The following is a 25,235-nucleotide window of genomic DNA, read 5'->3' on the forward strand; positions in this document are numbered from 1 at the left end:
CTCAAAAAACGCAAGCATTGTCAAGTTTGGTGATTAAGTTGCTTTAGCAGAAGTAATCTAACATTTGAGTAGCTGGTGTTATATAACAGTGTTAATGTATAGCATTAGGCTTCCTTTCATGCAATGTCATTTCAAACCACTGGAGTGTTGGCTTGCTCATCATAGACACAACATTATTTGTATTGTGACTCCTTATTCAATGGATCTCATGATATATGACCACTTTTCATTACCACAGAGCAGCAATTTTGAAAAACACCAGAAGTTCCTTATTTGGGATTGACGCCAACAAAATGACTTCAGTGGTCTGTGACGCCTGTGGAAAAAATGATTACATAAGTAAACTAATTATGCAATATCACTAACGCCATAATGCAGGCTTTACACAATGAAACTTCAGTTGCTTGAAACTTATATGAAATTGAATGGCACCATCCTGCAACTTACTCAGCCACAATAGCTACAAGTTTTGCTGGGAGAAAAAGATCTGATTCCTCAATATCAGGCATTTAGAAAAAGTGCTGACCTCTGTTTTACATATTCAAGGTATCTCAACAAATTTCCTTGGCAAAGTCAATGAACAGTCTTGGTGGTAAGGGTTTCAACTTCATTAAATTAATTTCATGAAACAGCCAATCAAAAAGCTGATACAGCATCACGTGGTCGTGTCGACCGACGTTTTTATAGTGGATTGTATTAATATAGTACGACATTCTTATTGCTTGTTTCTGAACTGCTTCGTGTCAGGTTGCACTGAAATGAAGTTACATACAACTAGTTGCATTAAAGTTCAGTTTACAACATCGAAAGTTGTATTTTCTAGATGAAAAAATCCAAATCATTATTTCTGCCATGTAGGCGAAACAAAACCTGTCGCTTCACTTCACAGTGACAATTGAGCTGCGCAGCTTTCATGATAATTAAGGTAAAATTCAAACCCTACAGTGTCCAATCAAAGGCGCGTTATTATACTGCTTTTGGGACTTTTTTGGCCAAAAAATGGTCATTTTTTCTTTGTGCGGCGATGTAGTGCGAGAGGTCTGTGCAAAACCTTTGTAGCCATGCTTAAAGAGGATACAGGTTAACGAGCTGAAGCGCGCGTTCCCGCCCCTCGTTTACAGCGCCGCCGCCGCCGCCGCCGCCGCTGCTGCTGCTGCTGCGCGTTCACGTCCCTCAATCACGAGCCGCAGAGTTTCAGTCTCTCCGAGTTGGTGTTGAGGGGCTCATGCTGAAAGAGCAGTAGTCTGAGCAGCTCTTCTGCCTCACACGCCGAGCTTCGAGCCAGGAGGCCAGGCAGAAAGGCATGGGGTGTCACAACAGTAAGATGTGTGTCCACGTCCGGCAGAAAAAGGTAAGTTCAAAACTTCAGTTTTCACGTGTTCACTCGGTTCACAATTAACAAGCACACCGTTTGAATGAAAAGCCGACAGACTTCATGCTTATACTGAGGCAGGCGAAGCTGGAAATGTGACATTTTAAGAGCTCTGTTTACTGCTTCATTTGAGCTGCTTAACCACTTCCTTTATTATTATGAGTGGGCTACCAGTGTGTATGTGTGGAAATGGCCATTTCAGACTGAAGTCTACCTCGACGTGTGAATGTCTTAATGAAAAACAGATGCTGGGCGTGCAGACTATGAGCTGTTTCACTTCGTTTGGGTCTAGTTTTTAATAATGTGTTTTCCTCGTCCACGCAGAAATTAGACTTTGGGGCTCAAAAACCAGACAAACAGATGTTCCGTCTTTTATTATGAAATACCGTTAGCCTAAAGTTAGGGAGCAGATTGTATCATGAGCAGTCCGGAGTTTTTAATGCTATTAATTTTTTTTTTGTTTTGCCTAATGCACCAAAATACTCTCAAACAGCTTTCTTTAATAAAGTAGTGAGATAGTTGATGGGTTGCATGTACTCAGTTACACTTTCTTAAAGGGGAAGTCCACTGATTTATATATATAAATTCAGCATAATTAAATGGTTAGGAAATAAACAAAGTCATTCTGAGTGGTTTTATACGACGTGCTCTGTTTTATAGAAGCCTGCAAGGTCAGAATTGTTCACAGTGGTGGTGATGGGAACCAGACGTCGGAAGACTTTAATGCCTCTGAAATCTACCTTGTAGAAAGCCATTACACTAAGTGGGATATATGTGACCTGATGGCTAAGATACTGTTACACTTTTGAGTTTCCATGTTTAGATGTTGGATGTGCTGAAGAGTTCTGCATCAGTTCTAGAAGTTATTCAAGTGCTTACATGTGCTTGGCTTTTACACAAGTAACAGTATTTTACTTCAGTTTTGGTTCAGGTTACTCTACCTCTGATTTAGAAGTGAATAAAAAAGATTCACAGTTTCAACAAACTGTTTTGGTCACACTTTCCTGTATGAAATCTTCGCCCTCAGGGAAAGCTCAGGAAAGCTTTGCTTAGCCCAGATTGTTGGCAGATTTAGCCGAACTCGTGTTATTTCTGACGGACACAGCGCCCTCAGTACCTCCCTACGACTTCTGGTGTGACCCACATACAGGCACCATCCAGGCTGAGTTCCTCACGTAGACATGTGAGTGCGTGGTTCACATGAGCAACTGGAGAAGTGTGAAAATCTCCAAAGGCTAATGCAGGCGAGCCTCACTTCATTCAGAACAACATAAAAACACACAACCACATGTAGGCCAGTGAGTAATAAAGCTAGGGGTTCATTAATGCTGCAGAACATTTGGTGCCCTGCTTCAGAGGGCTGGCAAATGTGGAATGGCTTGTTGTGGTTTAAGCTGCTTTAGGTCATTAAAATAATGCCTTGCTGAGTTTTCCATTCATGCCTTATTTGTGCGGTGTTACAGACGTTAATATCACTCAAAATACATATAATATGGTGAGCAAGGTTGCTGGAGTTTTCTGAATTCTCAGTATGATGGCCTCATCTGGCTTGTGGTTGTAATTTTTACACGGTTTGGTTGTTTATCCTAAACAGCTCCATGGAAGACTTGAATCCACTGACAGATATGCCTTCACTCTTAGATTTTCATGATTAAATTACTTAATGCAGGCTCCAAACCAGAGTTTGAATTCCACGCAAACTAGTTTTCTTAAAGTGGCATGGTGCTGATTGAAGTTTTTATAATAATAATTAGTAATTTTATTTAGTCTTTGTACAAAATAGTGACCTATTTTGCCTGGTTTTGATCTTGATTTCCATGAAAAATGGAATATGAGAGGGACATACCAGTTTTACGATGTTCATTTCAATACATTGTATTGAAAAAGTTCACTTTTATTTTACATAACACCCTTTCAATACACCCTTTGTGTTGTATTGAATTGATTGTGTAATTGAGTTTTTTTATATTTTTACATATGTATAAGAAAAGGGTTTTGTGATCTAGTTTCTACTTTTAAAAAGCAGTGGCCTACTATTTGGAAAATTCAACTTTGAGTGCAACTTTTCCTCAGTGAACTGTGTAAAGTTGTTCACTTCTGAGACATTTTGCACCAAGTGGGTATATCTGACTTTTGACTTTGGCACAAAAGCTTCAAAACATTGAATCAGCTGTGAACAGCACTGGCTTTAAACATTGACAGTTGAACTACACATTCCCTCAGGTGGCTGAGGAAGTGTTCCCTTTGGATTTATAAATGAGCGCCCGTATTTCAGCACATGTAAAACGAGTGGAAAAGTGTGGAAAATTTGACTTGAAGGTGAAAAGCAAAGGGAAAAAAATTACCATTTTTGGGCTGGTGCCGTTTACTGGAGTAGTTTATATGATACGGTTCATGTGTTGTCTTCTTGTTTAGTTTAGGATGGCCAGCCACAGTCTGCGGTAAGAACCATGGCATTAACAGGAGTTTCCATCCTGTCCATCTGTTGATATTTCTTGCAGTCTTAGATCGGTGATTTTTAATGCTTGGTTCTTGTGCAGTGGTTGCTTTCCCCTCTAACACACCTGACATGAATGTGAATATGGTTTACATTTTAGACTGGGACTGAAACTGAGAATAGCTTGATAGTTACTGCTTGTAATGGGTATATCAATGCATAAAGATAAGAATGAAGAATCTGAGATATAAGGGTGGTCTTAGTCCCATTATTAAACTATGACTTGGTACATCCTGATCAGTATGTTATGTATTTGTATGAGTGTAGACAGTTCTTCATGAAAAAATCACTAGCACTTTTCTCAGGGGGATCACACTGTGTTGGTTGATTTACATGACGGTGAGTTGAATTACTGTCGCCCAAGAATGCTACTTCTATACCACTAGTAATCCTTGCTGCGATCCCTTAGCATTGTAAATTTCTCTAGATTGTCAGCTAAATATGTGAATATTAATGTGTATGATTTTATGGTTATGGCCTTGTAAAACTAATGTGATTCATCTTTAGGGTTGTCTTGCACATGTTGCACATCACATACTGTTGAATTAAAAAATTGGGCAGCTCTGGTCAAGTCCATGTTTTGTTGGATGGAACTTTTGTTGAAAAGTTAGCACATTCTCACTTACACTTCTGCACATTTTATTGCATAAAGTAACATACATTTTACTCAGTTAAATTTTATGATTGACATTTTGTTACTAATTCCTTTTTTCGTTGTTATGTTGGTGACAGAATTAGAGCTGTTTTGCATTGACCACACTCTCTGGAGCATTTATTTTAGACAGAGAAAAAAAGAGAAGAATAAAGACCAATAGATTCAGTTCCTGTGCTGATACAGGCTGGACATGCTGAAGTTCTGGCGCTTTTGTACTTTTGTACTTGAGTCATTATTTTACTTAAGTATAGGTGTAGGCTGCTCTACACAGGTGTGAGTGTCAGTCAAAGCTGTTGATTTATATACCTCTTTGAGACAGCCAACTTATTGTTGTTGTAGGTTAGCTGGGAGTAAATAAGACGTAGTTGACATGCTTAAACTCGCTTGCAAGCATGCAGTCACAGTGTCTATACTGAAATACGCAGCTGGGTGGAGTTTGGTTGGACATCCAGGTGCTGTTCTCAATGTGCTGTATTACTGCAAGGAATTTGTGGATGAGGTCATGGTTATGTAATCTTCAGGGCATACAGCACTGATCATTTTAGGCCAGTTTGGAATGTGATAAATATCTGGCCATGAGATGTGACTCTTATGTTTAGATTCATAATAAGTAACTTCTACATAATTCAGTGGTTTGGGGGGGGGGGGGGGGAGAGAGAGAGAGAGAGAGATAAAGTGTCTTTTAAGTGTTTATATGTAATGTTTAAGAGGGTAAAATGGTGGTAAATCTGATAAAAGTATGCTTTCTATGGGAACTATTTTGCCTTGTAACACCCTGCATGTACTGCCCCACCACAAATGTATTTAGAAAAATATACACTTAAAGCAAAAACCTTCTCCAAACTCCCATAAAATAACGTCTCAGGTTTCAGGCAGCGTATTCATAAGTATTTCATATGATAACCTTCTGTAATGTAGCTTTTAGAAGCATTAAACTCTTCAGACGTCTCGATCCCGTCACGAATACTATGAACAATTCTGAATCTGTAGAGCAGTGAGACCATTCTCAATGACTTTGCTTATGCCATAATCTTATAATTATGGAGAATTTTTTAAAAATCTTGATGTAAGCTTGTTGTTAATGTAATAATCATTGTTTATTGATGGTGACTCTTTTTATTTTTTTTTATATTATTACTGTCACAAGCAATCTCTTCTATGTTGTAAATTCAACCTTTTATCTCTTTACACAGAAAAACAAAGCAAAAAATGATATACATCTAAAGGAGAGCGGCGCTGCTCAGGATGGAAGTGGTGAGTGGTTTCCTGTACCTGACATCACATCATATAAACAAAGAAGGGATTGTGCACTTGGCGCTCACAGTTAAACAATTTCACTTTATACAGCTAAAGAACTTTTGTCAAATAAACAGGCCTGGATAACACTTGCATTGCAGCTTGACTCCTCTCATTTATGTTTTGGAACGGCTCTCATCCCCTCTCCCAAATACCAGCAACTCTCGCTGGGTATTATTGTGTAATTTTTCACTGGACTGATGAAAGATGTGTTGCATCTCTCAAGAATGCTTTTTTTTCCCAGGACTGTGTTGTTTGGCATGACAGTGTTTAGTAATGTAGAGACCTGCTCATCTTTTGTGGTCCTGGGGCATTGAATTAAAGCTATAGTTAATCCAAAAAAAAAAAAGAACTAATTTCCAGCTTACCCCAAACATAGCCACTTAACCAGTGCTTATTTGGTGTCTTGCCTCTTTGTTTTGCACTGGAGCTACATTAATATAGCCCATGAGTGCTTATTAACATTGTGCTAACTCGCTGCCTAAATAATCACATCTTTACATCAAGCCACGTTGAGGTGTTAATCTCAAGTAAACTTGCTTATGTGGTTTTCAACAACATGCACATGACTGTTATCTGTTTTAAGAATCGGGTGGTGTATGGTGTAAAAAAAATCAGCATTTTTTAAATATTATATTATTTATTTATTTTATTTATTTATTTATTTTTAATTACAGATAACAGTATGTCATAGTGTCAGAACCCACATAACTGTGTTTGAGATTAGTTGAAATTATGATTTTGAGTGATGATTTAGGCATACAACTTGCATGGTACCAGTTGGTTCCATTACTTATTGCTTACATTACTAGTTGCTTTAAAAGTGATCGCCATTGGACAGATTGTGTTTTGTCAAACAAATATTTGATGTATTTCTCATCTGCGCTTAAACATTGTATTTTATTAATTTCACTGAATTTGTAACCCTACAAAAATAAATGAAATGCTAATCCAAGAAGATGTAGTTCCAATGTCTACATTTTGTCATTATTTATGTATTGACATTGGCAAATATGTAGATGAAAAAATATAGGATACCAGTCCATGATTCCTGTGTCATCGTGAATTAGTCTTACCAAATTGCTCATTTAACCCTTTTAAAGAATAAGTCTAGAAGTGGTCACCTAGACATATTTGATTATTATCTGTAAAGCAGATGTGCAGTATACTGTCTACAGATTTTTTACATCATCTGATTCAGCACAAACGCAGCTTTTTAGTAATACCCTTTGTTGTATGCATATATTAAACATCAAAGATGAAAGTAGTATCCAACGTAAAAACAAACAACGAAATCATACAGAATCAAACCCTTGGAATAAATAATCCAAACAGTGAAACATCTGTGACCATTTTTCTCAGCACTGTCAGTAGGCGTTTTTAATTAATGCTCTTTTTTGTGATGTGTTATGTAGCTGTATAGAACCACATCCCATTCCTGACATTGCTCATGTCTCCAGCCTCCACCTTACTGACCTCAGACAGTTTACACACAATGTAAAGAACATTTTCAAATTATGTGAAAAACATTGTTTCAGACCCTATAGCACACTGGAAAGCTATAAATGAGTGACCTTAATGTTCATTGAATGTTAATTGAATGTGGGGTAGGAGGATCTTTAAATGTAAATCCTTGCTTTGTTTGATTAACTGGATGGTATTTTTTTCCTTTGATTGGCTTTCAAAAAAAAAACAAAAAAAAACAAGTGTGTAGATTGATGTGGCTGCTGCACACTAATCTAAAGGACAGCCAATACAGTTATAAAGTATATCTGTCCTGGAAGTACACACATGGAGCATATTGGTGGAAAGCTCCACTTCTCTAGTTGAATGTGGAATTTGATGTTTAAAATATTTCAAAGCATTTTAAAGTTGCTTATATTTAAATGTATCCTGTCATGTTTAAATACAATGTTCGTCATGTCAAGATGAGCTGTAGAGCAATTGAGATGTGCAATGGCTCACTGCACTGTGTTGTCGTCCTCCAGGAAAGCTCCCTGTGGAAGAGCAGAACACAAGCCCGGAGACACTGCTGGAAAAGTATGAACAGCAGCTAAAAGTTCTGCATGCAGTTCTGGCAGGGTCAGTTAAAGAGCGAGAACAGCTCCTGAAGGACCATCAGCAAGAAGAACTCTGCATGCTTGTCCAAAGAATCATTGAGAAGGTAAAGCTCTTTTGTGTGAAGGCTAATCCCCTGTTTTATATAAACATGTCTGTATTGGCATTTAGGCACTAAAAGTTACTACTTGTCCTTGAAAAAAAAATGGTTGTCTTCAAAGGCATGTAGCTTCAAGCAGAGTGATTAGAGAACAACTACTCATGATGTCAGCAGGATATATATTGTGAAACTGCCGCCGATAATAAACAAACCATGCTTTTCCCATTACAGAGTCGTTGGGAACAGTGCCGATTCTGAGTGCATTTGTTGTAATGTCTGTTACCACTCCCTCTTGTGCAGAGCTTGGAGTGAAAGTGCTTTGGCACATCTGTCTTTGTAGCAACCTCTGACCAGCAAAGCCAGACCTGTTCACTGGGAGGCATGCCATTCATGGCCTTGTAAAGTTAGCTGGCTTTGTGTGTGCAAACACGCTACAGACAAAAGCTTGTTTTATAAGGGAAACAAAAGATAGCATGTTTATTTACTCTGCAGTGAGAGCTGAATCCCTTAATTGATGGATTTGTATAGCAGACAACCTTGACGTTTACCATCAGTTTTATTAAATGACAACTGAACAAAACTGAAATATATGCCTTTAAATTTTATTAAATTCTGCAGTTGCACCCTTGATGGAGAGGACCCTGTTGTATGCATGTGCTGGAAAATCTCAGTCATGATTAATGTAGAGACTTGAGTAATAAACCCAAAGTAAACTTACTGCTGTTTTACTTGGATTGTAGAGAATTTATGAGATATTGGTAATGCTGTTGATTAAAATCACAAGTTAAATTGAAAATGAAAGATTGTGACTTCTGGCAGAGAGGAAAAACAGAAAAATGGACCCAATTACTTAATAAATACAGTTACGGATTTGGCAGAAGTTTTTTGGATCATGGCTTTACATATTAATATTACATGTACAGGCTCAAAAAAAAGGTCAGACTTTAAGTCTGAAAGGCACAAGCAACATTATACTGATGAATATATCATGACCGTAGCAGATAATTCAGTTATATCCTCAGAAGACATGTCCTTCACCAAATTTTGACCGCGTTCTATGAAAATACTCTTTGAACGCACTTGTAAAAGTCAGATTCATCCACTTGTGGGGTCCAAGCATAAACCCACATTACAAAATGTTTTTCCCCCATGTTGTGTGCAGTTACATATTTCCAACAAAAAGATCTCCAAATCCCCAAACCATATGCAAGGTTGCATTAAAATACTAGTAATTAAATAAATCAAAACACAAATTATACACACAAAAACAAATTCCAGATTATGGAGTTTTTCTTAGCAAAAGTCTGCCGATCAGACATAACATTATGGCCACCTCCTTGTTTCTGCACTCATAGTCCATTTTATCAGCTCCACTTACTATATAGGTGCACTTTGTACAATTACAGGCTGTCGTCCATCTGTTTCTCTGCATACTTTGATAGCCCCCTTTTACCCTGTTCTTCAGGGATCAGGACCCTCACAGAGCAGGTACTATTTGGTAGGTGGATCATTCTCAGAACTGCAGTAACACTGCCGTGGTGGTGGTGTGCTAGTCTGTGTTGCGCTGGTATGAGTGGGTCAGACACAACAGTGGTGCTGGAGTTTTTCCACCTTAGTGTCACTGCTGGACTGAGAATAGTCCACCAACCAAAAATATCCAGCCAATGAAGGATTACTAATGAAGGACTAGAGGATGACCAACACAAACTGTGCAGCAGATGAGCTATCATCTCTGACTTTACATCTACAAGGTGGACTGATAAGGAAAGAGTGTCTAATTGAGTGGACACAGTGTTTAAAAACTCCAGCAGCACTGCTGTCTCTGATCCACTCATACCAGCACAACACACACATAACACACCACCACCATGTCAGTGTTACTGCAGTGCTGAGAATGAAGGTGGTGAATCATAGTACCTGTTCTGTTAGGGTCCATGGGGGTCCTGATCACTGAAGAACAGGCTAAAAGGGGGCTAACAAAGTATGCAGAGACAGATGGACTTCAGTCTGTAATTGTAGAACTACAAAGTGCACCAATAGAGTAAGTGGAGCTGATCAAGTGGACAAGGAGGTGGTCATAATGTTATGCCTGATCAGTGTAAGTTAACATATCCTCTCCAGGGAGCAATATGCTGTTAATATGCTGTTTAATATGCTTAATATTAAATATTAATATGCTGTTTTTCTGCTAATTGTAGTGCACGTTTTCTGTTTATATTGTGGAATTTAACATGTTGGAAAAAAATTGAAACAAAATATGAAATAAGCCTTTTTGACATCAACCAATCAAAATCCCAGTTTAACCAAAAATTTTAACTGTGAGTCTTTTGCTGAGCATTGCTTGCTCCTGTGTCACCCAACACTCTCAAACACCTAGCTACAGTTTACAGCTCTGAATCTAGACTCAATCTCACTGCTCTGGTACAGCAAGTATGACTTTATCTCTGCTAAGGGCTCAGTAATGTCAGTAAATGTAGGGAGGTTCACTAGTTTGTTTTGGAAGTATTGGAACACAGCTTGTTGTAAGTATGAAAGTAGCCAAGCACACCACATAATATTAGATAAATATAGTATTTACAGTTAACCAGCTCTGAATGTATCAGTCAAACCAGCTCAATAACATAGGAGTGAGAAATGCTAGAAATTATGAACATATTAAATTTATGTAGGTTATTTTTGCTTCTGTGTCCAAAAGAGAAGATACAAGTTTTTGTTTTTTTTCTATTAGGATCTCAGTTTTGTTTCTGGTAGACTAGCAAGCTGGCATCTCCTGCAATGTTTTTTCCTGTTGCAATGCTTGAATTATACTTGGCAAACACCTCAATGTTTGTAGCCTATACCCCCATCCACAGGAGTGAAAATCAAGGTTCAGCCCACCTGTGAATTTGTTGTACCCATCTGAAAGGGCCCATCTTTCCACTGGTACACAAGTAAGCTGGGGTAAATGGAAGCATCAGAGGCTTTTCATGCACAACAGTTGTACATTCATCATTTCCTGTTTGGTTTATAGCCACATCTTCTTTAGGAGCAGCAGTCAGAACCTTGCTGTGAACCTTATGTACGTTTAAATTATTTTAGTGAAGTGGTGTGTTAGCCTTTTTCAGTTTAAGTCAGCGACTCCATTTTGTGAATCTGCATGGCTATAAAGTGTTTTATTAATCATGTGGTATATCATCATATTAACAGGTGAGCAACGAGATTGCTTCTGAGCTCAGTGCTCTTCATGAGAAGCAGATGAAGACCTCCTCAGAGCAGCACCAAACAGAGGCAGAAGGTCCGAGCCTCCAGCAATACCAGCAAGCATGCATTTTTCTATTTATGTACATAGAGAGAATAAAGTGGATGATTTGTCCTCTACAGAGAAGCAGCGTGCACACAATGAAGAGAAGAATGCTTTAAAGGAAGCACACATGGCAGCTGAAAGTGCTCTGAAGGTACAGCATGTCACTAATAAAGCGCTTCTAAATGGTTGTTGAAGGTTACCATTTATGAAATCTATTTGAATGGAACTTTATAAACCAGGCCTTGATGTGTCATGTTGCACATTCCATTGTGACATTTGAAAGTGATCTTGTGGTGTGAACTTTGTATGAACTCTCGACAGGGGCAGATTGAAGCACTAATGGCAGACTTGAAGCTGTTCACAGAGTTAAAGCAGCGAGTGAAGGAGTCCACGCTGAAGAGAGACCTTCAGAGAAACATAGAGGTGACAACTGGAACCAATGTTAAGCAAATATTTGTGTGATCTAGTGTCATGCTTTCAAAAGTAGTGCAGCGCAACAGTTGCAGAATTCTTTGTGAATCTTGCTTGTTCTGTGTTAGACTCACGGCAGTCCTGGTGCATTCTGGGAGCAGGAGCAGGAGAGTCTGCTAATCGTCATAGAGATGAAGAGGGAGCGTTTACAGGAGCAGGGAAGCAAGCTGCGGCAGATGGAGGCACTGGTATAAACTCCCACTCACCATTTTTGGTCAGGATGGAAACAGCTGACCTCCTCCTCTTGCAGTCTCAGGCTGGATTTAAAGTGCTAGTTCGCAAAAATGCTGAGTTACATTATGCTGTTGTTAGGGTTGTGGACAAATTAAATACTGATAGATTAATATTATACTTGGTATTGGAGGCTTTTGTGAAATTTTTGGTTAAATATAGTTTTTTTTTTTTTTTGCACCATTTGTATGTTTTTATATCATTTGAACTCAATACTTGTACTTTACATTGCGTGACAATTTCATAGTGACTGGACCAATAGAAATGTTGCAAAATTGCTTGGAGTACAGTTTCTTTACATTAACTTCCATTAAAAAGTAAATGTGTTTTTTTTCTCTCCTGTAATGTTACCATTTTTGACCTACTTGTTTTTCTTTGGACATAGACAGTATATTTCTTTTTCTCCTGATGCTGAAAACGAATAATGTCAGTTTTGACAGGGAATTAAATAAATGAAAGCATGGTCTGACTTTTGCATTGTACTCTACATTGATAGGCTTTTGGTTTAGTGGTGCAATGAAATACTCTAGAATAATAAACCTACCAGTCCTTTATCAGATCATTCATCATATTCTTTCTGTTTCATATCCATGCTGTTCATAGTCAAAATATCTACATCCCTGTGTTTGATTAACAGGTTTCCTCAGTTTGTTGAACAAATCTTCTATGCTTTTTCCTAGGTTGAAAAGAACCTTGCTCTGGAGGACCAGGTCTTGCAGGTTTTGCAGCAGAACGAGGATCTGAGAGTTCGGATAGACAACTATCAAACACTAATACAGTATGCATTCCTATGGCATGGTTTCAGTCACCCTCAAAAGTTTGAGATATTTGAGAAATGCTGTCCTGTACTCGGTCATGCTCCGTTGCTGCGCTAACACACTTGATTAGTTGAAGTAGGTATATAAAGTGCTGAACATGACCAAACTTTGCTGGATTCCAACCTCACAGGACAGGAATTTATGATGTAGAAAACATGAATTAGTATATACCACCACCTAGTGGTTACCTTTGTCTTGCACTTCTTATGGTGCCCATTGAAATAAGAATACTTCAAGAGGGTAAAGAAAGCTAGGTGTGGACTGCTTGCACTGTTGACCTTTTATTTCTTTCTCCCTTTCTCAGTCAACTGTCCAAAGAGCAGAATGAGCTGCAGGAGGCACTGGAGAAGCAAACCCTGCAGACGCAAAAGCTCAGTCAGGAAAAAGAGGAGCTGCTCTTTAAACTCCTCAGCAAACAAGGCTCATGTTCCTCTTTTCACACACCAGCCATTGTCCCTGCAGGAGTGTCTCCCAGCTGACTTGGCTGGCCAGCTCACAGACTGGATTGGACTTAACCCACCAAAGCCTGGTATTGACCTTCAGAATTTTGCAACCTGTGCCTCACTTTGACCCTGCTGCTGTTGGTTTATATCCCAACAGCTGTTTTCAGGAAGCAGTGGTTATTATTGTATGATGAAGCTGACTTGCAACGTGAGTGTTTGAATCTTCTCTGAAAGATAAATGTTACCGTGTCTTTAGAAACTGATGACATTTTTGTACTGTAGATTTTTCTTTTTTTTTATGTGATGATCTGTTCCCTTTTGGAATAGCAGTGAATCTAAAACAGAATTTATACTGTGTACATTTTAGTTTCTTTTAAAATATGCTAACCTATTGGAGATTTTATTGCCAGATTGTTTATGGTATTCAGCATTAACACAGAAATTAATTTTTCAATTGACAGTTATTCCTACTCCAAAGACAATCATCAATTTTTCTTTTTTGTCTCACATTTGTAGCAGCCGCAAGCACTTGTATGGTTTTATTTTTTTGTTGTTTTCAGATGCACTGGCACTTTTACAGCAGTATTTTCATATGTGTGTGTATATATAGACAAGGGAGAGTGTGGGCCTCTGGATCTTGTTGGCAAGAATGGTTTGTTTGTGTGTTACACCTTTTAAATGTGTCATTTCTGGGCACCCTGATCTCGTAATAATAGAAACATGACTGGTGAATCACTGGAGAAAATCACAGATTTGTGAATACATGAATTTCAGTGGGAGACAACCTCATGTTTCGAAAGATGTGTGTGCACAGCAGCCTTGGGCAAATGCTAGAGGATTGCTGCTCATTTGCTACTATTTTAGTTTCCTACTGTGCAGCAGTGTAGGAATGAACAGGACAGTTGTTACCTTTTGCTCAGAATGGCCGTTTTGAGTGTTTGCTTGTGTTTTCTTTTTTGTTCTCCTGTCGCCAATTTCTCTCTCCTTGTACTCATGTAACCAATTTTTATGTTCTGTTGTATGTTGGGTTTTTTTTTAAACCACTGAACACGTGCCTTTTGCTTGGGGCTTTCCAAAGAAAAGTAAGCCGCAATAAAAGCTGCATCTGGGGTATTTGTGAAATGCGTTAAGCGTTTGAGGAACATTTATTGGAAGAAATGTTGGAAGCAGATGGACTTTTATTTTTAGGAGTGACACAAGAAGCAAATTACTGCATGCTTAAGTTGTCTTTGAGGTGGAACTGTGGCAATGTTTTGTAATTTCTGTATATCAATTTTCAGGATGAAAACAAGGTAATTCTGGAGAAACGTAGTCACAATGGTAATGTCTGGAACCGTACATCCGAAGAGTTTATTGCCTGTAAATGCTCCCTCACAGAAAGCTACGCAAAATTACAAATGCATTGCCTGACTGAGTGTTTCACCATAGTTTTGAGAAGGTTTTGGCCTAAAACATTTTTAAAATATGCATGGCAGAAGACACGTTCTGGGTGTTGTAAGGCAAAATGGTACCTAGATATACCATTTGTCCCTGGTTCTAATATTTATAATATTAACATCATTATATGTAAACAGAATATATATATATAAGGATTCACTGTAGTTTCGGATGGTAAATAGAGCATCTAGGAGCCAGTGTTTGCAGTTTGTTGTGTAGACATTGCAACCTCTGTTTGTGTCACCACCACTGTAAAGAAATTGGAGTTGTTTGTCCAAAGTGAATTGTTTTAGATCAAACCACTCTGACTTTTTACATCTTAGCCACTGAAATAAGCAGATCTTTTGCAAATCAGTGGAATTCAGTGAAAGTCAGATCAGTATTTCAGTGTACAATTTATGTATAATGTTATTCAGGGCTTTAGCCTCTACAGCTCCCAGGTCTCTTACATCCTAAGGCTTATTATTCTTTAAATACATGGAAAACAGTTAAATTCATAATGAGTTTGTAAGAAATGAGTGAGAAGTTGAATCTTGCATTTATCATTGCTGTAATGATAAAATATGTCCACTAGGGGGCAGAGCAGTGATACTGAAAGGAAGTTTTTTTTTTTTTCTGCTTGCAGGGCTGGAAGCTGTAATTAAATTACTATTACTGTTATGCCTGAATGATGCTATGGTAGCATTGCAATATGGCATAGATGAATATATAACATCTAATAGAACTTGCCAGGATCAGGTTAGTGCCTGCACTGATTGTAGCATTATTCTGTGTTTGTACTTGTCTTGCTCATACATTGTCCAGTCTGAAGTCAGACGTTTCAGAATAACACACTGATTACGTGCACAATGGTGGAAAGTATATTCTATAGAGCTGCAGTGGGAACATATTGAATAGAGAGGAAACGTCTTTATTTTGACTACATGGTCTGTCACCCTACAGGTGACATGAGCTCATGTTGTTAGTTAACAAGTGACCCTTTTAGCACTGAGTCAAGTTACTGGAGCCTCCACTTTCACTCTGGTCTGCACTGGAGAGTGATTAGTGTGTTTTTTTGTGATCTTCACAAACAGAAGTGAAATGTGACTGACATTCCGATTGGTGATGTTTGCCCTGTTGTGCCCTCTGTTCCCCCTTAAACTCTCTGCTCACTTTGGGTGGGGGGGCATGCTGTCTTTTTCTCCATCTGCGTCCTTGTGGAACGGCTGAGCGGATGTAAGAGGATCACTGGCTCTTTAGCTGTTTGACATGTCGGGACAATACCTGCCCAGGCAGCAGGATAAGTGTGGGTCAGTCCCCTGTAGTGATGTCACACGGTTCCCAGAGCATTTAGCAGGCACCTGGGAGGATCTCTGGGTCCCCAGAGGAAGAGCTTGAAAGGGATACAAACCCAGCACAACACACTCGCAGCCCTGAAGTCAACACAGCGTCCTGTTACGGCCCCTTTCATAAATAGAGGTGCTGACCCACCTGCACTTAACATTTCTTACCAGAAAAAAAAGGTGGACGAATTAAGTGGCCTAGCCTCTTTCTAACAGCTTGACGCATCTTGCAGCTCTGTTGCCCACAAGGAAATCTGATATACATGTTGAAATTTGCATATATACTTATAATTTAAGGGTCAAGCATATATTTTAAATTATATGTACATACATGTTGTGTAAATATATCTAAGTATATGTCTGATACACACACACACACACACACACACACACACACACACATTATACTAATATCCACTCAGTGGCCCCCTGGACCCCCTTTTGCCTTCAGAACTGAATTCTTCATGGCATACTTTCAACAAGATGTTGGAAACATTCCTCAGAGATTTTGGTTGGTTATTTGAGTTACTGTTGCCTTTCCATTATCTGGAACCAGTCTGCCCATTCTCCTCTGACCTCTCACATCAACAAGGCATTTTTGTCCACACAACTGCCGCTCACTGGATATTTTCTCTTTTTGTGACCATTCTCTGTAAACCCTAGAGAGGGCTGTGCGTGAAAATCCCAGTAGATCAGGAGTTTCTGAAATACTCAGACCAGCCCGTCTGGCACCAACAACCATGCGACATTCAAAGTCACTTAAATCACCTTTCTTCCCCATTCTGATGCTCGGTTTGCACTTCAGCAAGTTGTCTTGACCACCTCTACATGCCTAAATGCATAGAGTTGTGGCCATGTGATTGGCTGATTAGCTATTTGTGTTAACAAGCAATTGAACATTGTACCTAATAAAGTGGCCTGTGTGTGTGTGTGTACGTATATGTATGTATGCATGTGTGTGTGTGTGTGTGTATATATATATATATATATATATATATATATATATATAAAATTTGTTTCAATGCTCATTGTCCATTTTATCAGCTCCACTTACTATGCAGATGCACTTTGTAGTTCTACAGTTACAGACTGTAGTCCATCTGTTTCTCTGCATACTTTGTTAGCTCCCTTTTACCCTGTTCTTCAGTGGTTAGGACCTCCGTGGACCCTCACAGAGCAGGTATTATTTGGGTGGTGGATCATTCTCAGCACCGCAGTTACACTCATGTTAGTGTGTGTTGTGCTGGTACGAGTGGATCAGATACAGCAGTGCTGCTGGAGTTTCTGTCATATATTGTTAAATATGTGTTACACACATATGCTTGTATATGTTGACGTGGCTGAAATATTGAGAAAAAAATTTAATTTTAAATACAATGCTATAGGCCACATACGTGTTCACATGTGTCTAATACGGCATAAAATTTAAGGGAAATCAATATATATAAATACAAACACATGCCCTTTATTTGAAATCCATGTATACCACAAATCAGATTTCTGTATAGGTCATAATTGGAAAAAAAAGAGTTTATCAGTTCATTAACTACAAATGCATTTATAAACTAAAACATGTTTCTTTGTGTATCTTGAAAAAACCTTAATCCATCTCCTAAAATAATTCTGAAAGAGCTAATGCTCTGCAAAGACCCAAGGAAGTCACATGTGAAAAAGGGTGCATTAGAGCATTACATTAAAGCACTGTATTAAACAAGTACAAACTGCTTGAGTTAGTGATGCTTAAACAGTATATTTAAATCCATTAATATGTTGAATGGTCAGTTGGTGTGCATTCAGCTTATAAATAGCACTTAATAATTAAATTAACTTAGGGCAAGGTCAGTCGTGTGAGGAACTGCCACAATATGGTCTTAACTGAGCTCTAATCTAAAGGGGGTGTGATGCTGTGACATAGGGCTGGGCAATATGACAATATTTATCACTTGTTATCATGATAAATGGCATCACAACATGTCACGGTTTGCTTTTCTGAACATATATGTTCGATGTAGTCAGTACCTAAAAACACTTTCCAACTGCTTATTTGAAAAGGAGAGCATAAATAGTCCAGTTTAACTGGATTTAGTGCAGCACAGTACCTGAAATGTAAACGTTGAATAATTGGATTTCATTTCTGATCTATTTTTTTAATGTGACACTACTTTGTCTGTTCCATCTTGGCAGATTTCAGAAAAACCTAAAAGAAAATGCTGTCACCCAGCTCTATGATGAAGTATAGCTGACTGAAATGACATACATAAATAAATGTTTTATCTAAACATTAGATACTAACTTTGAGAGTAAAATACATTTTGCTTTCCTTTTATTTTTGTATCAAAATTAAAAAGGTGGTTTATAAATGTTTTAGACCCTCTGTGCTCAACTTCAAGCCCAAGCTCACTCAAGCCTGCCAGTGATTCCGACCACACGGTGGCAGCAGCAAGCTCAGCGTATTTCTACTGCAGAGAGACAAACTCCAATAAACCACAAACTTAATGAATATTTATCGAGAGCATCAGTTTATTGTCCTAAATGAACGAACATTTGTTAATTAAACTGTGAGAATGTACATCAGTGCCATGTTCTCAGTTCTGATAGTCTTCTTCAGTGGTTCTGTAGCACTCTCTGTTGGGCTTTGTCTACCTTATAGTAATTATTTCATATGCATTCTGGTGTAAAATTATTTGGCCAAATTATGCAAGACCATTCATGAGAAAAAAGCCATCTTCCTTTCTATTTAGGCCTTCAGCCCAAGACGGTATTGAGTTAAACATGGTAGCTGAATGGGATGGTCTACTGAAATAGGCCCTATTACCTAAAGGAGACCTCTGTAGGGCACTTTGAGGGAAGGGCACTTACACAGCCACAATCACTTTAAAGGGCCCTACATGGGCAACATTGAAAGGACCAACCAATGGAAACCTTTGCAAAGCTGTTGCTCTGATGGTGGCGTCAAGTTTGGTTAACAGTTATAAAAGAATTTGGCTCCAATTTAACTTGCAGTACATAGGAAGAGAGCTAAAATTTCAACTGTCTGTGGGTCCCTGAGGACCACTTTGAGAACCACTGCTTTAGACAGTGTTAAAATGAATCATACCTGAACCTTAAATTAGGATTTAAGTGATGTATTGTGGTTGGTGTGAGGCTTTCATACTGTCAAAAAAAAAGAAAAAAGCTAACAATCAAAACAGTGTGTTGATATTTAAAACTGGGACGTTGATACCCCCCTTGATCTCTTCTGAATGTCTCGTCATTAGCGAAAAGCACCACAATCAGCTGCATATTGTAACTGGTAAATGAGAGAAATGGCATGTTTTCCTGCTTGTTTCCATAGAGAGTGGGACATAGGCACGATTGCTGTTTATCTATAGGCTGGGTTTGTTTTGGAGGGGGCAGAAAACCTCCAGGACATCTCGTTCTCACATATAGGGAAGGTTTTCTTGTAGCTGTATACCTGAATTGCACTCAGTCCCCTAGCGCATCATTATCGACATGAATTTTACAGGCAATGTTAAGCCTATGTGCCCTTCTTATCATAATTTGTGCACTGCAGTATAATAGAAGGCATATTCATTAACAGCACTGAAAATAATGTGTTGCCATTACATCTGCTCCCATCCCAGTTGGGTTATGTGTGAAATGCACTTCTTATTTATTTAAAATTCTATTATGTTATTACCGGAATGATAACTCCTAAATTGTCAAGAGCTGAGGCAAAAAGAAAAAAAGATTCTTCTCAGAATATCAACCCTATTGCTATGTGCTATTTGGGGCTTCTGAGGTGTTCCATGCCACTAAGGCTTAGAACAAAAAAGGTGAAAATTGCACCCTAGGGAAAACAGCTTTGATTAAAAGGTGTAGTTACTCACCGCCCCCTTTTTACACGCCATGTTCAGCTTTACTTCCTGAGCTCGGGGTTTGGCTGATCTTTATTTCATTTTGGTAGCATGGCCTTCCGTTTTTATCTGCAAGATGTTCAGCCCCCTTCCTCCCTCCTCCCAAGAAAAAAAAAAGACCCTGCTTCAGTTGGACTTCACAGATGGAGCAAAGTAGACCACAAGTAATGAGATCAAATTCTTCTGGTTTTAATTAAACCAATTCATGCTTAGTAAATGAAGTCCCATTAAGCCGTGGCTCTGTATGGTTTACTGGACTTACCTGCAGTACTTTAATTACACTATGTTTTTAAATAGTGTTTTTTTAAAAGATGAAATAGATGGCAGTTTGCTGTTTTACTGCTTTGACATGAACAGACGCTGCATTAAAGGGGAAATTTGCTATAAAACTTGAGCCAAATATATAATAGGGCTCAACGTAAACCCACCAGAAAACAGCAAGTGTTCACATAGGCAACTCTCCATGTAGGCCTACAGATGGCCTGCCTCACACATACAGTAACTCCAGCCCATATACACGCCAGCTGGATGCTTGTTCAGTATTTGCTTATATTGTGCAAATTCTGAAAGACTATAAGCCTGAAAACTGTAACACCGACTCAACCTCTTTTAACTGTATAGTTTTCTAGTGTGGTCATATTTCCCAGAATGTTGTGCCATGCTCATGAACTGCAGTAAGAAACCACAAGAGGTTGCTGTTACAGTTCAGCATATGTTAGCCACAGTTGGACCAATTCCTGCGGTTGCTTTCGATCAGATAACACTGCAAACTTCTATGTTAAAGCCACCCTGTCAAATTTGTCAGGAATGATAGCATTGCACAACCTCCCGCTGAATAAATCACGAGTCTGGAAGGCACCATAACTCCTGAATCAGAATTAGCTAATGATAAGCTTAAGCCAATGTAGTTCACCCTGTGCTGAGGAAACCTTTTGCGAACTGTTGTCATATTTAAGGCCTCAAAATGAAGACATTGCAGCCAGGGAATTTTTGCCTTCCTGTAAATGTGTCACTGTGTCTACCGTTTACTTTACGCCATGGATGAAATGGCAATTAATGCCATAAATATGGCTGTGATAGATTGGCAGGATATATTAGGTAATGAATGAGTCATTTGTGCTCTGTTTGATGTATGTGCTGTAAGCTGCCCTCACACTCCTCCATATGCCCTATATGTCTTCGTTTGCCTGGGGGATAAGGTGAGCTATGACATTTTTTGCATATCTTCCGTACAGGTGAAAACATGTAGAAGAAAGAGATTAGTTAATGGTGCACGCCTGCCAGCAATTTGTCCCCAACAACATATACATTCTTATTTAAAGTGTACCAGAAGTGCTTTGGCAAACACTCTCAAGAGAACTAACGACAATTATGTTGAAAATTTATTGCAGGTTGTTTTTTTTGTTTACTGTTGTCTGATGTTCGGAAGCTTGGGTATTATAACAAAGCATCTTGTATTCATGCAATATGAAAAGCCTGAGACTGCTGTGTAAGCCTCCAGGGTCAGAGGGCACCAATGCATCTTAAAAAGCTCTTCCCCAGTGAGTCTGAGCCTGTGCATACTGTGCAAGATATCCTCCACAGGCAAACTAATTACATGGATCAGGAACTCTGTGTGGCTTTATAAACCTGCCACCAGGGATCTTCCTACTAAGCTTTATATGGAGTCACCACAGAGCACAATGGGTTGCAGTGTTTGAAGTGATCGAGCTTTACGGGAATGATCAGCTTACAGTAAAACTTAGTGATGGTTGATATATTGTCTGTCTTTTTAGTATTAGTGTTACACAACACTGTTTAGCTTTACACAGAAATGTCATTTCCAGGGTCCTTCAGATTGTTTTGAAAGAACAGTTAAGTAAAGAAATCTGTGCAACAATGATATCATTTGGGAGTCTCTACTGTTTCCATATTTACCCTGAGAAAATCAGTAGCAGTAACAGTAACCTGACATAATAGAGATCTCACATAATCAAAATAGAGATTTTAATAGAGATCTTAGTAAAGTCTAGTTTCATGCTCAGATTTGCAGAGATAATAACACCCATCATCATTCGCTAAACTATCATCTCTTCTTCATCTCTCCTGTATCTAATGTCTACCTTTTGTCCAATGCTATTTCTTCTCAGTAATTTTGGGAGAGTCACCATTAAGTTTTTTGAGCCATTAAAGTCTTTTGAAAGTGTTTTCTAAAGTATCACTTTACAATAAGAGTACCAAGTGTTGTGTTTAAGACCAGTAGAGATGAGTCTGAGTCAAGAACAAGACCTGGAAACTTTGGGCTCGAGTCAAGACCAAGAGTGTAGTAGTAGCATCAATAGCGAGACAAAGCAAAGACCAGATGAAGATTTTTTCAAAATGCAGAAATTCAAAGGACAAAACAATTCTATTTATTTGTAATACATTGTACATTCATAATCATTAATCACACATTAATGTATAATATTTATATTTTATAATATATATATATATATATATATATATATATATATATATATATATATAGTAAAATATAATGTTAGATAATACATAGCCCAGAAATATTATTATTGTATTGTAGTCTTCTTTTGTAGTCAAATGATGGTGAGGTTATTTGCTGCATCTTCTTCTAAGACTTATTCAGAAGTCACCACATAAAGCCAACTGAATACAAAGCAAACAAAATACCCACACTTTTATTATTAAATGAAAACATGGTAGTAAAAGCTTTCCAATCTGCCCTGAGGGGATAATGGAATTTTGGAAATAATAAACATCAACAAACAAATAGTACTCAATTAAGGCATTATGGAAAGGATCAGTTAGATGCTTGACCAGCAGTGAACAGGTTTTGTGAAAACATGTAGAGAAAGGACGATTTATTCTGCGTGAAGGTTTTATTGACATTTAGCCCCGTAAATAGCCAAAAGTTTTATTACATACTTCTATAAACTAAGCATAGCTCAGCTAGTTTGCATTGAAGTCTCTGTAGTTACAGAATAATAAGCCTTAGTGTAATAAGCCTGGGATTTAAAGAGGTTAACAATGATAGAGAAAAGGTTTCAGTTTTTTACACTCAGCTGGTCTCAAGAGCAATTTCCATGTCCACCTTACTGCAAGAGAAGACCAACTCAAAATGATATTGAGACTAAAACAATCCAAGACCGTCAACACACTAAAGACCAAGACTCCATTCAAGTACTACAACACTAAGACACATTAGTTTTGAAGTTTATTAATGGTTATCAATTAGATTTAAACATAAAATCACTGATGAGCGGTTACAACACATCAATAATAAGGGTAACCGTGTGTGGTACAACTGTTGCATCTGAGGAATATAAGTATTTGGTGAAGCAGCAGATTCAGTGCTGACTGACGACGAAAAGTAAGAGAAGTAAGCAGCAAGATCTGAGGATTAACAGTATAGATGAATGCAGGCTCACTTTTCGGCAACCAACAGGTCACTGTTGTCCTTTTTATTTGTGTTATAAATGCTTATTAATTATTTTTTAAAGCTTAAGCAATAGCCATTAACAAGTAACTTTTCATAAGCTTAGAGTAAGAGTAGTCTTATGATACTTTGTAAGATTCTCTTTAGTGTAATGTCAAGACAAGAAAACAGAACAGAACAATGCTAATATGCTAGTTCCGACCATGCCGTCAACATTCGGTTGTAGGATAAGACACTATATGAGTGTAGGAGGGAAGGGAACTCTGAGAACTTTGGATTCTGGGCAGCTTCTGCTTATAACTCGATGGCTGGACTCCCTTTTGATGAATAGAGATAGGATTAAGAAATGAGAGAAGAACATGGAGGAAAATAGAGTGAAATGGAAGGTAGAGATGGAAATTTCTAGGACTTTAGATTGGGAAGAGGAAGAATTTCAGGCATCATGCTTCTCCAAAAGCTTAGTTATTTCATAACTTAGTTCATTGATGTACTTGGAAAATATCATGATATTTAAATTTACTAATACCCCAGCACTATTACAACTCCTATAGGCCTCTGCAACTTAATGCACCCTAGAATGGTTTTAATGGAAATGCATTTACTCCCTTAGTCTTATTGTTACCTGGCATGCCATCATCTAGGTTTGCGTAGACCTACGTATGTCTGTATGTGTCTGTTTGTTTCATAATACTGGATGTTATTGTGATCTTGGCAGGCGTGGAATGGGCACGAATGTGCCTGCGGCAGCGAGAGTGGATCGTGACGTGGCCCTGCGAGACATGACAGTTGACGGAGGAAAGATGCAGCCCGACCACATTCCCACTGTGCCAAACATCATCAGCCACTTCCACTCGCAGCCGTTCTCTCTCTCACTCTCTCTCTCTTCACTGCCTGTCAGCTCATGTCACCTCTCTGAGATGAAACAAATTAGAAGTCAGCCATCGATAAGGATCGTTGTTCATTTTTCTCCCAAAAAGAACCCTAAGCAAAACCTTCCAAGCTGCCAAGACCCATCAAACTGTTAGCACTTTCCCTCAACCATATTCCAGCGCAGCTCAGTGATTTATTCAGCAGTAAAGGACAAGTCTCCAAATGAGTGTTTGCACCTCTGGAAAAACATGTTAATTAAATTCTGATTACCACATGATTTGAATAAGACTTTAATTTTTAACCAAAAAATCATTTGTAAACTGTTGTTAGTAAAAAAAAAAAAAAAACCTTGAAAATCAACAAAAGTGAAAAATTAATCTTTATTGCATTTTGCTGATGCAAATGACACAGAATGTGCCTAAAATTACACATCAAATAGGAACATATAAGCAAAAACAAACAACGCATCAACATCAGAAGAGGAAAACAAACAGAGAGGTGCACAAAGGCGTTTAAGGCTTAATTGTGCTCACCAGGGAGCCGTTTGGGCTAGTTAAAACGTCTATTTAAGGGCCCCTCACCTTCAGGGACTGCACTGGAAACATACGCCACCACAGGAAGACCCCAGGGGCTGGGGATCTTCCCCCCCTCCCTACAGCTCCTCCACCCCAGACAAAGGGAGAGGCACCCTGCCTTGACACCTGTCAACACATTAGGTGTCAAATAAACTGGCTTTCATCCTGGACCAGCAGGTAAGCAACTGAAATCCCTCGTTCGACATGATGGCTTTCACAATGGGAGCTGGCCACTTAGGCAATCCATTCCCTCAAATCTCTGTGAATGAGTATAGCAGTTGGACTCATTAGCAGATCACGTGGGCAAACCAAGTCCACTGAGTATTTTCAGAGCTGATCTGTTGTCTTATTGTAATTTGCTACATGCTGTGTCAGTTTCTGATTTGCACAGTTTTACCGTTAAAACCAGTGAAGAAACACCCCCACTCCATTACCTCGTAACTCGTGTTTTATTAGTGTAAATACCCAGAAGTGATGC

At 38.6% G+C, this 25,235-nt stretch overlaps 1 protein-coding gene across 1 annotated transcript; it reads left to right on the top strand.

Moving 5' to 3' along the window:
- The first annotated feature begins 1,145 nt into the window (after positions 1-1,145).
- On the top strand, positions 1,146-14,351 carry ccdc69 (coiled-coil domain containing 69). The gene is made up of 9 exons (XM_017690035.2): positions 1,146-1,351; positions 5,718-5,778; positions 7,809-7,984; positions 11,165-11,252; positions 11,339-11,412; positions 11,583-11,684; positions 11,801-11,920; positions 12,644-12,741; positions 13,086-14,351. The coding sequence occupies exons 1-9, from the start codon at positions 1,304-1,306 to the stop codon at positions 13,258-13,260; spliced, it is 942 nt and encodes a 313-aa protein (XP_017545524.1). The 5' UTR covers positions 1,146-1,303; the 3' UTR covers positions 13,261-14,351.
- Positions 14,352-25,235: the final 10,884 nt, after the last annotated feature.

This window comes from Pygocentrus nattereri, chromosome 8 (assembly GCF_015220715.1).
Source record: "Pygocentrus nattereri isolate fPygNat1 chromosome 8, fPygNat1.pri, whole genome shotgun sequence".
NCBI lineage: Eukaryota > Metazoa > Chordata > Actinopteri > Characiformes > Serrasalmidae > Pygocentrus > Pygocentrus nattereri.

Bases quoted from the DNA above. Each gene is read 5' to 3' on its own strand.
- ccdc69 (XM_017690035.2), top strand. From the start codon at position 1,304: ATGGGGTGTCACAACAGTAAGATGTGTGTCCACGTCCGGCAGAAAAAG. The intron at 11,685-11,800 runs GTGACAACTGGA...GTTCTGTGTTAG, and splicing joins ACCTTCAGAGAAACATAGAG to ACTCACGGCAGTCCTGGTGC. The intron at 11,921-12,643 runs GTATAAACTCCC...GCTTTTTCCTAG, and splicing joins TGCGGCAGATGGAGGCACTG to GTTGAAAAGAACCTTGCTCT.